Genomic DNA, 14,869 nt, shown 5'->3' with positions numbered 1-14,869 from the left:
CATATTTATTCTCCTTTTTTATTGTAAATTATAAAAGTTAAACTTCGTACAGTACTATCGTCCTTTTAATCTGATTATGTTACAGCAAATGGATTGTTAATTTTTAAACAGTTGGGAGCTCGAAGAATGATCGACATTATGGCATCAATATGTCCCCCGATAAAAGATATGAACAGCGGTATAATTACAAATATGGAATATAAGGTATAATGGATAATGCATGAAACGAAATTAAGATGAAATTATTATATGTTGACAAGAGAGACTAATGTCGATTTTTAAGATTATTTAGCATTAATTTTTATTACAGTACTTATTATTATTATTATTATTATTATTATTATTATTTATTATTTATTATCTATAAATCAACGTATTTGGACATCATATATTTCAACTTAATATGTAAGTCTTTTAATAATTCACAAGTAGTTATTTAGAGATATTACAAAAATCTTGTCGATCGCTTACAACTTAATAATTAATTTTCTTAAGTTAACTTGCTTAATGAAACTTGCTTAAATGCAATGTATGTACGTGTACTTTACAGACATGTTGTATACAATTATACTTACTCAATATTTAATTTACAATAGTAGAGAAGTTGTAATTGTTACAGTACTCAGGACAATTAAGAATGTTAACGATTCGGACTGTTGCAGTTGACGTTCCTTGAGTTCTATGAAATAATATTAGAGGCAGCGAGACAATTGTTATTATTGAAAAAGAGTTCTGAGAAGAGAAATGAAACGTCGAACAATGTTAATAACGTTATGGATAGAAGAAACAATGAAGGTCCTCGCGAGAAAGTTCATTTAAATCTTATTTAAACAAAGAATTTAATGTACAATTACAAATTTAAAAATTGATTAACATTTTGCATTTTATTTTGTATAAGGTGTGAACGGAACCTAAGTGAAAACGGAGAACGGTCGAAAGAGATCATACACATTAAATCGTAGCTAAATAGAGAACGTGTCAGATTTAACACAAATTTAAGAATTTCACAATAAAATTTGTATTAAATCCATAGTTCCCTGAAAAGGTCTGCGGTCACAGTTGCTTAAATATTGAGGAGTGGCAGTCGTTTCTCTTTGTTTTATTTTTTTCTTATGGCCACAGGATGGAACGATTCAGTCTTGAGCGAGCGATAACAAAAGACCTGGTCGAAAATATCGTAATAAAAAAGAATCATCCGTCGCCTTCACGTTTCGATTTATAAAGGAAATTCAAACAATTTGTTGTTCGGAGTGTTGTTTAAATAATCCCTTGGATAGTTAACAAATCTTTTTATCGTGGTATTCTAGCCACTCATCATCAAGAAGGAGACGATTCTTAATTTAATTAACACATATACGTAGGAGCAACTATTGTTACGTTTTACTCTGTTTAATTGATAATCATTATACAGTGATGTCGACGCTGTTTTAATGCAGTTGGTACAAGAACCTAGACGCATGGTCGTCTGTTTATTATAAAAATCGTTCGTTTTAACGGTACGATCGTGAAATTTAGCCAAGGTAACAAAACCCGGGATATACGTCCCTCACGTGAGTAAGGTATCGTCCAATTCCTCTATTTTACCTTCCGGTTGGGAGAGGACCTTTCTCAAAACTTTGCTGACTACGTCTGACAACGATTCTCTCGCTCCAACGTCTAGGAAAGCCATGCAACGCTGAAACAAATGAATAAATATCAATAAACGATATCAATTAAATTATCGATGTATAATATTAATCTGTAAACCACGTACAACTTGAATCCTATACAGAATTTGTTGAAACAAATATCTTACCTGGTATTCCTCTTCACCCTGCCTCAACCTGAGCACAGCGATAAGAGCCAATTCACTGTTAGCTTTCACGTAACCGTTCTTCTCCTTGGTACCGTTCACCAGCATCGGCAACAATGATTTTAATAACTCCGGTGACATCTTAGGAGGAGGTATGTTACGCGCCAAATGAATGCAAACTTTCGCTAATAATTGCTTCACGTCGTTACTGTTGTTGTTCATTGACTGAAACATAAAATAACAATAGTTGTGAACACTGTGAATACAATGAATTATTCTTGAACTTATTGTTAAAGTAAAAATGTTCCTTCTTACCCGAACGAAAGGCGACAGGATTTGCGGGGGCACGGATTTACCCTCGGTCATTAGATACTGGAATAAATAGCCACACGCCCTGACTCCGTTCATAACAATTTGCACGCGATCCGCGCTCAAGTGCATGAGTATTACGCTGCACACGCGGTCCTTCTCTTTATCATTGTAAACAGTTGTTGGCGATTCTTTCAGGATTACGAATAACGCTGCGGAACGACCGTGTCGGAGCATCCAGTCGGCGTTCGTATCCGTGGCTAAGAGTGTTTCAATAAAATTTAATTAAATCAATTAAATTAAATTAAAAAGACGATAACTTACATAGTATATGATCGTTGAACGCAATATTGAGTTGATCAGGACTCAGCCAGCGTATCAGAGCTCCGAAACAGCCAGCCACGGAATTTCTGGTAACATCTTCCGGGTGACCGAGCATACTGCTCAAGGTAGCAAACACTTGTTTTTTCATCGGCTCTGTCATTTTGTCACCGGCAGGCGTCAAGACTCCTCGCAAAGCTTGAAGCATCGTTTCCCTAAACAATATACGCACGATCGTACAATATTCATAATAAATCTATAAATTATTATATATTACATTGTGAAGTTTCTTTTTGACACTGTTCATCTCAGATTAATATCTCACCTAATGGCTGGATCGTCGCCAGTTTTTATACCAGTATGAAGTTCCGTGAACAACGGATCCACACGCGTATGAATCACGATTAGATTACTAAGAGCGTAAGCAGCCTTTAGTCTCACTTGTCTATTGCTATCGTTTAACGCTCGCAGGAAGGTCGTTTGTAATTGCGGTAGGAATTGCTTTAACATTACTCCGACCTGATGAACAATATATAAAATGGTCATTACACGATCGAACAATAATGAAGATTGATATTATATTAAAGGAAATGTAGATAAACATTTCTGTGGTGATTTCTTATAGGAACACAGCTGTTTATCTCACCTTGCCTAGCAAAATAGCTAGGGTCTCCAAGACAGCTGCTTTCACGCTCCAATTGAAACGATCACCCAGGATTCGAATCAATGGTCCGGTAATATGAACGACGCTAGGTTGAAGAGCAGTGGCACTGGTCAACTTAATGACCTCCCCGAGTCCTTGAGCTGCTTGTTCCTTCGCCTCCGGTAAACCATTTAATATAGCTTCTCGGAATATTGGTAGTATCGGTGTGATACCTTTAGGTAAACAGAATCCTGGCAACAATTCTTGTCCTTTTAAATCGGACACCGCGAATCGTACGGCTTGCCTTATGTCTTGGACATGAGCAATCTGCTGATCCGACGCCAACGTCTGAAAAAATAGAACATGTTAAACGTAGAAACGGGCACAAATGGATCGATGCCGAGAGTATTTTCTAGAACACACCTTGGTAACGGCTGTAAGAGCTTCCCAGCTCATCTGCAATACATCCTTGTCGTCGTCCGTGAACAAATGTATGAGCCCTCGTAACAAGTGTGGCACGTATTGACTGTAATCCGCTCGCGTGTCGCGGCAAAAAGCGCACAACAACGTTGCGGCGCTTCTACGTCTCGATGGATCCTCGGATCTGGTCGCTTCCATCAATTGATCCATCACAGTGCGAATTCCAACTTCGTCCGTTACAGACAGAATCACCGCTTGACAATACTCCAGTTCCTGCACCTCGTTCGAAGTACCCTGGGCACTCGACAAAGCCGTCAACAACGCCGGTAAAATCTTATGTAGATACCTGGTCAGCGCTTCGCCCGCAACACTCGCCAATATCGACAAGGCTTTCGTATTAACAGGTGGAGTTGTCAATTGCGGAACCAGGTATGGTAAGACGACGCGAGATTTGATCGCCATTACTTGGCGAAGACCGTCCAAAGTGTTCTCGGCTTCTGCCGGGTCCGGAGAATTCAATTGCATTAACATGGCTGGAAGTATATCGTCCAGGGCTCGCACGCCGACAGTCGAATGGAGGCCATCGAAAGTTTTCGCTGCGGCTTGACGGACCTCCGGTAACGGATCGCACAAGGCTTTTCTGAAAGACGAGAAAACAAGTTTTTCATCGTACTTGCGTTACTCGTTAGCGGTGGCAGTAGCTGACAGACAGCAAACTATACCTGACTGTTGGGACCAGACTGATGACAAAATTCATGACCATATCCTTGTTAGTACTGGTCATGATCTCTGACAATCCTATACAGACACCCTGCCGTTGATCCGCTTGATCGCTCTGTAAACCTTTCTCCAAAATAGGTATGATCTCTGGCAGAACTCTTTCGCCCAACTTTCTAACAAGATCTCCCAAAGTTCTTGCTGCCACTTGTCTTTTATCATTGCTGGTACTAGCTAGACAGCCTAGTAATAACGTGAACAAAGTTGGCAAAATTTCTCTCAGCGTCCTCGGCGTATTCGTGACAACGACTTTCCATACGTGAAGCGCCGCTTGTCGAACCATCAACGCGACGTCCGACCTCCCCATATAAAGTCCAGCCAGAACACGGTTTCGCCTTTCACCGCCCAAAGCATTTATGATGGCATAATGCGATTGCTCCGTGCCAAAATTGTCGTCCTCGCTCGCGGTTTCCGTCGACATTTTACCGGAAACGCCGGAAATCCTGTAGAGTAAATCCCCGAGCAGTTGAACCGACGAATATCTGATACGCCAATTATCGTCGAACAAACTCTTCTCCAATTCCGGTAACAATAACATAATGGCGGAATCCGCGTAAAGGTTGACGATACGTTGACCAGCTCTTAACGCAGTTTCTCTGACGTACTCATTCTCGTCAGCCAATGCTTTCAAGATAGGATTGATTATTTGTCCAATGTACGGGGTGAATTCGTTTGTGAACGCGCTAGGCATGTAGATGAACATCATTATATAGCCGTCTTTAACATGAGGCGCTATGTCGGTCCTCTCGGCGGTGCTGATAATTTCCGGCATCAATTTATGAAGCTTCTCGACACCCAGGCCTCGGACCACTTCCGACAGACCCTGAGCGGCACCGGATCGGTCTACGCTACTGGTCTCGGACGTGAGCGTTTGCATTAACCAGGGCAGCAGGTCCTCGAAGCTGGACTCGCCCATTCCCCTGACCATCGCGCCCAATGCCCTAGCAGATACACTTCGGACTTCCGGTACCGGGTCCAGCAAACTCGTTTTCAATCCGGGAATGATGGTAGGCAAGTACGGCGTTAAGTCTTTCTGATCGGTCAACGAATACATGTTACCGATGATCTGCGCTGCCATTTTTCTTGTCTCCGTTGAACGATCCAAAAAAGCTCGTTGCACGACCGGCATAATGAGAGCTAAAGACGGCGCGTCAATGAAATGTACGAACTGCGTGTCCAATAAAGTTTGGAGACACGTGGCTGTTTTGTGCGAAGGATCTTGAAGAGCTTTTAACAAGACTGGAACAATGGCTTGGATCTCAGGATTGCGAATCACGCTTCCGATCACTTTAAGAGCCTCTGCTCCGGCCTCCTGCACTTTCGTGTGCGAATCGCTGAGAACCTCGATGAGTTTTGGAACGATACTTGGTAGACAGCTGCTCAACTGTTTGGGTGCACAGTAAGCCATCGCTCCGAGCAATTCCACGGATCCTGTGATTTGACCAAATCAAAAGGAACATGAAATAATTTGGCACAGAGTCACGTACACACTGAAAACAGTGCGGCTACTCACCGGTCTTAGTTCTCCAAGAGTCCTCTTCCAAGGCAGCTAATAAACTAGGTAAAACCAGTTTCACTCCATGCGCTGACAATTTGCTCATAACGACCCGAGCTGTGTCGTCGGTAGCGGCTCTAACGTATTGACTAGAGTCCCCGAAACATAACAAGAGATGCGGCAACACGTGAACGATGTAAGGTTCAAACAGTCTTCCGAGCATCGTGCAGAGCATCTCGAAAGCGAAGAGGGCCCCCTCTCGATGCCTGTAGTTCTTCTTATCCTGAATAGCGTTGGTCAATGTGGTCATTATGTCTAACTGCTTTAACGCTAATATCCCCATTCCCTTGATGATACCAGCCAACCCGTAAGCGGCTCCTTTGCGTTCACCGTATTTATCAGATTTCAACAGTTGATCCATCAATTTATCGACAATCTTCGGCGCATCGTCTTTGATCGAAGGAACTAAATGCGGTAGACAGTTGGCAACGGCTTCCTGGACCTGCTGCGACGGGGTAGACAACGCTGCGATCAATCTCATCACTATCGGCTTGATTCGCGAGTCGTCCTTGTCCAAATGCCTTGCCAAAGAACCCATGAGAATCACCACTGACTGTTTGATGGAATCGAAGCTGCCGATCTTGGGTGCCTTGTCCATGAACTCCTCGAATACTGGTAAAAGCGAAGTTATGTTCGCTTTACCATGGAGATCGACGACCGCCACGGCAGCCGTCAGCATTTCCGTGCGCACGGCTTGGTTCCTGTCACCCAGTCCAGTGGAAACGAAGAATTGGACTAGTTTCAATACCGTGTCAGCGCTGAGCAGAGGCGCTATTTGAGCCAGAGCGAGAGCGACGCCTCGCCGAGGACCCCATGTGTCGATAGGCTGTTCGACGACTCGACCGAAATCGTTCAACTTGGGCGGTATCATGGCTAGTTTATCCTGATATAATTGCAATAGATTATCCAAAATTAACGGGACCAAGTGAAGAACGGTTATTAAACATTCGGCCAAGGCACAAGCGGCGGCCTGCTGAACAGGTTCCACCGGATGGGCGATATCTTGAATTAATTCGTAAGCTAAAGTCTCGGCGTTCATTGTTAAATCCGCTGCGTTCCATAACTCGCTCGCTAGTATTTTGTTCTCATCGCAAACATCAAATTTCGCGATCCATATCCTTCTAACAAGCTGCGACGCCCGTTCTAGGTCCTCTTTCTGGGAGGGGAATGTCTGTTTAACTACCGTCAATGCTCTCAATGCGGCGTCTCTTATAGTTGGCAATGAGTTTTGTAATGCCCCGATCAGCGAGTCCACGTCTTCGTTCGTAGCTATCGCCGCGCCGCGCTGTCCACTTCCAGACTGGGCCACGTCCAACAGAGTAGCCACTGCGTGCGTCTGCACCCTCCCACTAGTTATTTCCATCAGCTCTATCAGAAGGTCGAACATGTGTTTGCGAGGAAGCAGTTGAGGATGTCTGGAGTTCTTAAAGTCCGAATTGCCTCTCTGTTTGGCGTGCTCTTGAATTATCTGAAGTCCTTGGACAATCATGTTATCGTCCTTGTAAGTTAACAGAGTCTTCTTGACAAAAGGAAAAATGTAACAGAACGTAGGCGCGGTGAAAAGTTTCTTCTGCTTGATCGTGATGGTGTGGAGTAAATTTAAAATCCTTTTCACTGCCGAGTCCAGGTTCTCGTCCTCCCAAGCCTGGTCCAGATCACATTGCGGCTGCAACTGTCTCAAAGTAACGTGAGCCACCAAATCGCTTAGTACTGGATCTTCAATCTGCACGATACCTTTCAAACGGATGAAGAGGTCGCACATAGCCGGAGCGGCTAATGGAGATCCAAGATTTTTCAGAATGGACGGTAGAAGATCTTTCAGATAGAACGAAAGTTCTTGGCCACTGCCGTTAATCGAAGATATCGCCATAGACACAGCGTTATCTATTCTACGTTTCAACTCTATCAATCTTTTACGAATCGCACTCTCTTTCGCTATTTGTGTTTTTAGAATTTCTTCTTGTTTCGGCGTCAGCTTCGGCTCTTTTATCTTTCCCTCTTTCTTCTTTTTCTCGTATAATTCTCGTCTCAATTGTAACTCTTCTTGCTGTTCTTTAAAAGAGTATACCTTGCTCTCGCGTTTCATGTTCATAGAATTTAAAATATCGTTCTCGTCGACGGTCGGTAGCACGCTTTTATCGTACAATTCCCCTTCCGGAGTTAAGTAGGTGAAGTACTCGTCCTTGGTCACTTTCAGGATCTCCGGATCGTCCAATTTACTCGTTATGCTCGAAACTACGGATGGCAATATAACGTCAGGTATAATGGACACTACCCTGGCCAGTGCATTCTCGTAACTCGGTACGGGATCGAAGTTCTGCACCAATAGTTTCTTTATTTCGTGATTGAACGTGCGTAAAAAGTTCTTTGGTTGAAAGTTGAAGTTCTTAGTTATCTTGAACCATACATTGGGCATCGCTTTGAGAATCGCTGGATGATGAGATGGTATCAAAGCGTCTCGGGTCATTTGCATAGCAGGTATTTCGAACAAAAACGATCCGGAACAAATGGCGAGTAGCCCGTCGGCTAAACATCTTCCGGTCGTCTCAAAGTTCAATGGGTCCTCCTTGTTCTCTTTATTATCGGTCTCACATTTAATCTTCACGTGATCTAAGAATTTTGTGAACTCCGTCAGCAGTTCTTGCGCAGGTCCGTAGGCGCTCAGGCCAGTTAAAACCTTCTTGATTAAAGGGAAGCAACGTTTCCTAGTATTATAATTTGCGGCCGTCGCGCACGTCACAATCGCTCTGTGAACGCCGTTCAATGCTTTCTCGTTCAATCTGTCGCCAAACTCGGTGATCAATCTTTCGCACAGCAGCATCAGGTGGTAAAGTATATCGTCGCTGCAAGCTGATAAAAATTTGTCCGTGAAAAATATCTGCTCGTCGATCGCGTTCCACAGAATCGTCTGCTTGTCGTTCTCCACTTGGTTCGCAAGCACGAACTTCAGTAATAAATAGGAAGCAACCAGACCCTCTGTAACAGCAGCCGGTTGTGCCGATTGCTGCGTAGCTCTATTAATCGATTGTATTAGTAACGGAGTTATTGTGTCGGAATACGAGATAACTGGAGCGGAGAAGAACAGTCGAATATAAGCGGTGCGAACCAGGGCAGTTGAAGTTTTAGCGGACATTCCTTTTTTAAATGCGTCGATCACGGTTTTCGGTACGTTGTTCACAAACTTGTTAGACCAGAGCGCCATCATTTCTAAAGCGTGGATCAAGGTCTTCTCGTGAACCTCCGTCTCGAGTACTTTGATGAAATGCTCGCAAGCAGTCTCCGCTAGCCTCTCCACGCTGCTGCCCGAGGCAGCGTTGTAACTTAGATTACCAGCGCCTTGGAGTACAGAAATTTTATGAGTAGCGACTGTCAGCTTTCCCTCGGAACCGTGGAACACGGCGAACACGGATGACAGCAGGTTCTCGAGGGCCGTAGTGTCCGAGCATTGGAGAGCCAGCCTGCGACAGGCTCCCACGGCCTCGTCGCGTACCAAGTCCTCTTTCGAGTGAAGATTCGCGAACAATCCCTTACTGATTTCCTGACTGTACTGGCTCAAATCTAAGCTCAGACCGGCTAAAATACATCCGACCGACTCGATAATGATCTCCGGATTCCTCAGCATGGCTTTCTGTATCGCCGGTAACAGTTGATTCTTGAACTCCTCGTGCGATATTCTACGAAGGAGGGGCACTGCGTTATGGACCACGTAGAGATCCGGTTTCTTCTTACAGCTGATCGTTAGCTTTATGAAGATGTCTATGATGTTCGCCTTTAATCTAATGATCAATTCGCTCTTCTTTGCGTTGACAAGATATTTAGTGAGCAAACTCGCCAAGACGATAACACCGTTGCCTACTTCGAACTTGGTTAACGTTTCCAAGTATATCACCTCGATGTCGGCAATATGGGACCATTGGTTAGTCAGAAGATCCTGCACTTTCTCCGTTAGCTTCTTATCCATCGAGGCCAAAGCAGCAGCACTTAAATTTGCCTGGGCCTCGATCAGTTTCGGTAATTCCACGGTTATTACGCTTGTTTTGATTTTGTATCCATGTAAAACAATAAGCGTAGACCATTTTAGAGCGAGATAAGCGGTAAGGGCCGTGTTTCGTCTGTAAAACAGAATTTTTTTATTAATATTCGTAAGGAAATTTGGTGGGGAAGAAGGAATGATTAGTTTCAAAATAAATAAAATTGTTTTATCGATCAGGAGCTACGTACGTAGGAACCACATTTTTATGCCACGTTGCATGCTCCACAATCACATTTGTCATATGTTTTATAGTAGCTTCTGGTTGTGTTTTCAGTAGCTCTTCTATCAAATTCTTCACGTAAGATTGGGAGGCCGTGTCCTTATATCGATGTAGAGTAAGAGATACGGTCTTGCAAATTCCATTAACGATTTTTTCGTTAATGCCTGTAAACGTGAAAGATATGAAATTTAATAAGAAGATGTCTGTAATGTAAATACTACAATCCTTGTTCTGATCTGTTTATAAGTATAAATCGTCGTAGTCGGAACATTTCGTAATGATGTCCCTTTTCTTATATGCAAATTATCCATAAAATTTTATCCGACACAATATGCTTATTTATTATCAATTATAGTGTCCATAATTACATTCATAATAAAGATACGTATCAATTTAATCAACGACATGTATTATTATGAAACATGTGTCACATGTATCTTTTACTTTTAAAAACTATATCGACTATGGAAAATAAATATATCTCCTGCAGAGGATATAAAGTTATTGATTACATCATGAAATTCATTTATAACAATATGCATATGTTACTATTTTCATATTATTTTAATCGTTATGTTTGATAATAAATAAAAGTAAGCTAAAAAGAAATATTGGAACGACAATGAAACATTCGTAAATTATAATTTTTACAACAATAATGTGATGCAACTGTGCTTAAACTTCATAAACAATATTATCCTGAATAAAAAGATACGAAACAATAATCGCGCGTGACAGCGTGAGCCGACTTTAATACCGGCGACGCTGTTTAAATACGCAAAAGGAGAAATACGATCGTTATTGAAAAAAGCGTGGAAACAGTGTTTTATCGTTTCCTTACCAGGATTTGACAACACGTCGACGACATTTTGCAGTATCTCGCGTCGTTCCCGTTTGCTAGCGGTTTGTACACGATTCGGCAGATCCTTCAGTGCTTTCGTTAACTGAAACGAAACGGATCAAGCGGATAGGGTAATTGCAGTAAAGTGGAGAACGTTTTTTGACGATTCCACGTGACAAAACTCACCTCGACATCCGCCATATTTCCATCAAAAACCGGACTGTACCAAAGCGCCACTCTCCGCCTTTACTCTACCTAGATTAGTATCCGAGCATTAGAGATATACATACATGCATTGCACACATGTCGTATCGCAGCCGGCTGTGGTCGTACACGTATTAGCCAATAAAGTCTCCGCTCTAAAAAAAAGTTGTTTCTCTCTTATCTTTTCGAAAGTTTATTCTTTTTTCACCGGTGCGTACCGCCGCGCCGCGCCGTACCGCAACTATATAAGTAATTACGCGCCGTATGTAACTTATTTTTTCTTTCTTTAAAACTGGTTAAATAACAGTACTAAGGTCACCTTGGGGTGCCATTCATTATTTGAAAGAATAGTGCCGGTTTTCATTCGGTTTCACTTTGTAGCTACTGTTTCATCAATAATTCCATTGTTTCGTTGCCGAAAGTAGAAAACTAAGATTGAGAAAAAAGACGATCAATAATGGGTGGAAAATGGTCGAGCATGGATCCGTCGCAAGTGGAAGTACCGGAGATCGATGTTTTATTAAAAAGAGATCCATATTTAAAACCTTATGAGAATGAAATTCGCAAAAGGTATTCACTTATCTATTTCGTATGTATTCAAATTTTAAGCCTATTAAACGGAATAAATAAATGTTAACATATAAACAGTGCAGTAATGAACGAAAACGTACAACTTAAATTGTTATTCATTCATTAAAATTTAATTCGCAATGCAGTGGATAATCATTCATAATTGTTGTACTCAAATGTCCTTTTTTTTTTAAATCGAGAAATTGCACTGAATCAGACATCGAGACTAAAGTTATACTGAAACATTCGTACTGATAAATTATTATCTTATTTGACAGGTATGCATTGTTTAAAGATTATACAGAGAAAGTGGAAGCTGGTGATAATGATCTAGATAAGTTTTCAAAAAGTTACGAGACTTTTGGGATTCATGTAAAAGAAGACAATAGCGTCGTTGCAACGGAATGGGCGCCTGGTGCACAAGAATTATTTTTAACAGGAGAATTTAGTAAGTAACTCTTAAGTTACAAACTCGATGCATGTATGATACTGTGTGTATGTTAACGTTTGACTTTGATTAATATCTTTTACATTTATTATCAGATGGCTGGAACAAGACAGCCAATTCCTATAAAAAATTGGAGTACGGTAAATGGCAATTGCAACTACCACCCAACCCTGATGGCAGTTGTCCAATAAAACATAATTCAGAAGTAAAATTGATCATTAAAAGCCACAATAATGAACTGTTGGAGCGTTTAAGTCCTTGGGCTACCTACGTTACTCAAAATAAAGCTGAAAGCGCTACTTATAAGCAGCGACTATGGAATCCATTACCTGAAAATGTATGTAAATCACATATTTCATCTTTAAGTACTTACCTTCAGAAATATGCAAGTAATAATCGTATCTCTTAATTCAGGTTTATAAGTTTAAGCATCCAAAGCCAAAGAAACCTGAAAGTCTCCGAATCTACGAATGCCACGTGGGAATCGCAACGCAGGAATTGAAAATCGGCACCTACTTAGAATTCGCTCGGGACATAATCCCGCGAATAGTAAAACAAGGCTACAATACCATACAATTAATGGCAATTATGGAGCACGCTTATTACGCCAGCTTTGGATATCAGGTAAGCCGAGTGATCTTCCAGGATAAAAAAGAATTTACACTAATATTAATCCTAAATTCATTATTAGTTTATTATTCTTATTTGACAAGGTTACATCGTTCTACGCTGTTTCCTCCCGCTACGGTAATCCGGAGGAGTTAAAAGAATTAATAGACACAGCACACGCGCACGGTTTGTACGTTTTGTTGGACGTGGTGCACTCGCACGCTTCGAAAAACACGCTGGACGGTTTGAATATGTTCGACGGTACCGATGGCTGCTTTTTCCACTCTGGAAACCGCGGTCAGCATCCGTTATGGGACAGCAGGCTGTTCAATTACGGAGAATACGAAGTTTTACGGTTCCTAATATCCAATTTACGGTGGTACATAGAAGAGTACAATTTCGATGGATTCAGGTACTTGTTACATTTCATTGTACTTTTCGTTGCACTTGTTAAACAGATTCTCGTCAAGTTAATTGTATATTGTGTTAAATTTGAAGATTTGATGGAGTCACCTCGATATTGTACCATTCGAGAGGAGCTGGCCAAGGTTTCAGTGGCCACTACGATGAATATTATGGTCTTAATGTAGATTTTGAGGGTGTGGTTTATCTAATGCTCGCCAATCACTTAATGCACCATCTCTATCCGGAAATTACTACCATAGCAGAGGACGTCAGTGGAATGCCCGCGATTTGCAGGTATCCTAAATCATTCTTTAAAGTGACAATATATGTCTCTTTTGTGTAATCTTTAGTCCAACTATGAACTCCGTATTTTAACTAAAAAAATTAAGAATTTTCATAATATTAATTTTTGTTATTGCATAAACGCTGATTTTATAAATTTGATTCCAAGGCCAGTCAGTGAGGGTGGCATAGGTTTCGATTACCGTCTAGCCATGGCTATTCCCGACAAATGGATAAAACTTCTGAAAGAAGTTAAGGACGAGGACTGGAACATAGGAGATATCTGTTGGACGCTGAGCAATCGCCGATGGATGGAGAAAACGGTCGCGTATTCAGAGTCGCATGACCAGGCTCTCGTCGGTGACAAAACTATCGCTTTCTGGCTCATGGACAAAGAAATGTACACTCACATGAGCGTCTTGAGTCCACCTAATCCGATTATAAATCGCGGTATCGCGCTGCACAACTTAATCACCTTGGTAACTCATGCACTGGGTGGAGAGGCGTATTTAAACTTCATGGGTATGATCCTCACGATTTTATACACGATTAATACTTTTCTATTACGCGTTACTCGAATCATCTTTTAATTGCGATTAGGCAACGAGTTCGGTCATCCCGAGTGGTTGGATTTTCCTCGAGCCGGGAACAATGATAGTTACCACTATGCTCGAAGGCAGTGGAATTTAGTTGACAACGAGTTGTTGAAATACCAATTCATGAACAACTGGGATCGAGCTGTGAATCAATTAGAAGAAAGATATGGCTGGCTTCATGCTAATCCCGTAAATATAACTATTAGGTAGTTACGTATTAGGTAGTTACGTATACGTGTAGCAGCTGCAAATGTTGCGATATATTATACACGTGTATAATCGTTAGAATAGACTTTCTCAATTCAGCTCCGATAAGTATAGGACTCCGTAATCGAGTCTACTTAATACTACTAAAAATTTATCGTTTTTGTAGGGTTACGTGAGTTGGAAACATGAGGATGACAAGGTAATAGTTTTCGACCGAGCTGATCTTACCTTCGTTTTCAATTTTCATCCGACTAAATCGTTTCCCGATTATCCGGTCGGCGTCAAAACGCCAGGAACTTATAAAGCTGTCCTCTGCAGCGATGCTAAAGATTTCGGTGGTGAAAATCGTGTAGACGTCAATGTGAAACATTTCACAGTACCGGAAGCGTACTCAGATTATCCTAACAAAATGATGATCTACATTCCCTCTCGTACAGCCACCGTCTACGCTCGAGGTAGGTCCTTTATAGATTATCAATGTCTTTTATTAATTATAAATTTATTCACATGTTTAGAACTATTTACAGATTTATTTATATAGAATAAATTACATTTTAAATTAGATTGTCTGACAATATCATTGACAATTGACTTTTTATTTATTTTTCAGAGCCATAAGAAGGGATATTCGATCTCA

General features: G+C 41.4%; 2 protein-coding genes across 2 annotated transcripts; one reads left to right on the top strand and one right to left on the bottom strand.

Annotated features, from left to right (window-relative positions):
- Positions 1–857: 857 nt before the first annotated feature.
- On the bottom strand, positions 858–11,191 carry l(3)80Fj (lethal (3) 80Fj). The gene is made up of 12 exons (XM_018028814.2): positions 11,098–11,191; positions 10,912–11,014; positions 10,039–10,234; positions 5,776–9,929; positions 4,208–5,693; positions 3,489–4,125; positions 3,069–3,413; positions 2,748–2,941; positions 2,426–2,637; positions 2,108–2,361; positions 1,796–2,017; positions 858–1,675 (listed from the first exon to the last, which is right to left on the bottom strand). Exons 1-12 carry the CDS (start codon positions 11,110–11,112, stop codon positions 1,547–1,549), a joined length of 7,947 nt encoding a protein of 2,648 aa, XP_017884303.1. The 5' UTR covers positions 11,113–11,191; the 3' UTR covers positions 858–1,546.
- Positions 11,192–11,242: 51 nt separating this feature from the next.
- On the top strand, positions 11,243–14,869 carry AGBE (1,4-alpha-glucan-branching enzyme). The gene is made up of 11 exons (XM_018028811.2): positions 11,243–11,377; positions 11,497–11,685; positions 11,964–12,133; positions 12,229–12,470; positions 12,548–12,757; positions 12,847–13,154; positions 13,241–13,441; positions 13,599–13,951; positions 14,030–14,214; positions 14,399–14,687; positions 14,843–14,869. The coding sequence occupies exons 2-11, from the start codon at positions 11,573–11,575 to the stop codon at positions 14,848–14,850; spliced, it is 2,079 nt and encodes a 692-aa protein (XP_017884300.1). The 5' UTR covers positions 11,243–11,377; positions 11,497–11,572; the 3' UTR covers positions 14,851–14,869.

Source organism: Ceratina calcarata, unplaced genomic scaffold, assembly GCF_001652005.2.
Source record: "Ceratina calcarata isolate Rehan_Ccalc_2016 unplaced genomic scaffold, ASM165200v1 scaffold475.2, whole genome shotgun sequence".
Lineage (NCBI taxonomy): Eukaryota > Metazoa > Arthropoda > Insecta > Hymenoptera > Apidae > Ceratina > Ceratina calcarata.
This window is presented reverse-complemented; position numbering and strand designations above follow the sequence as displayed.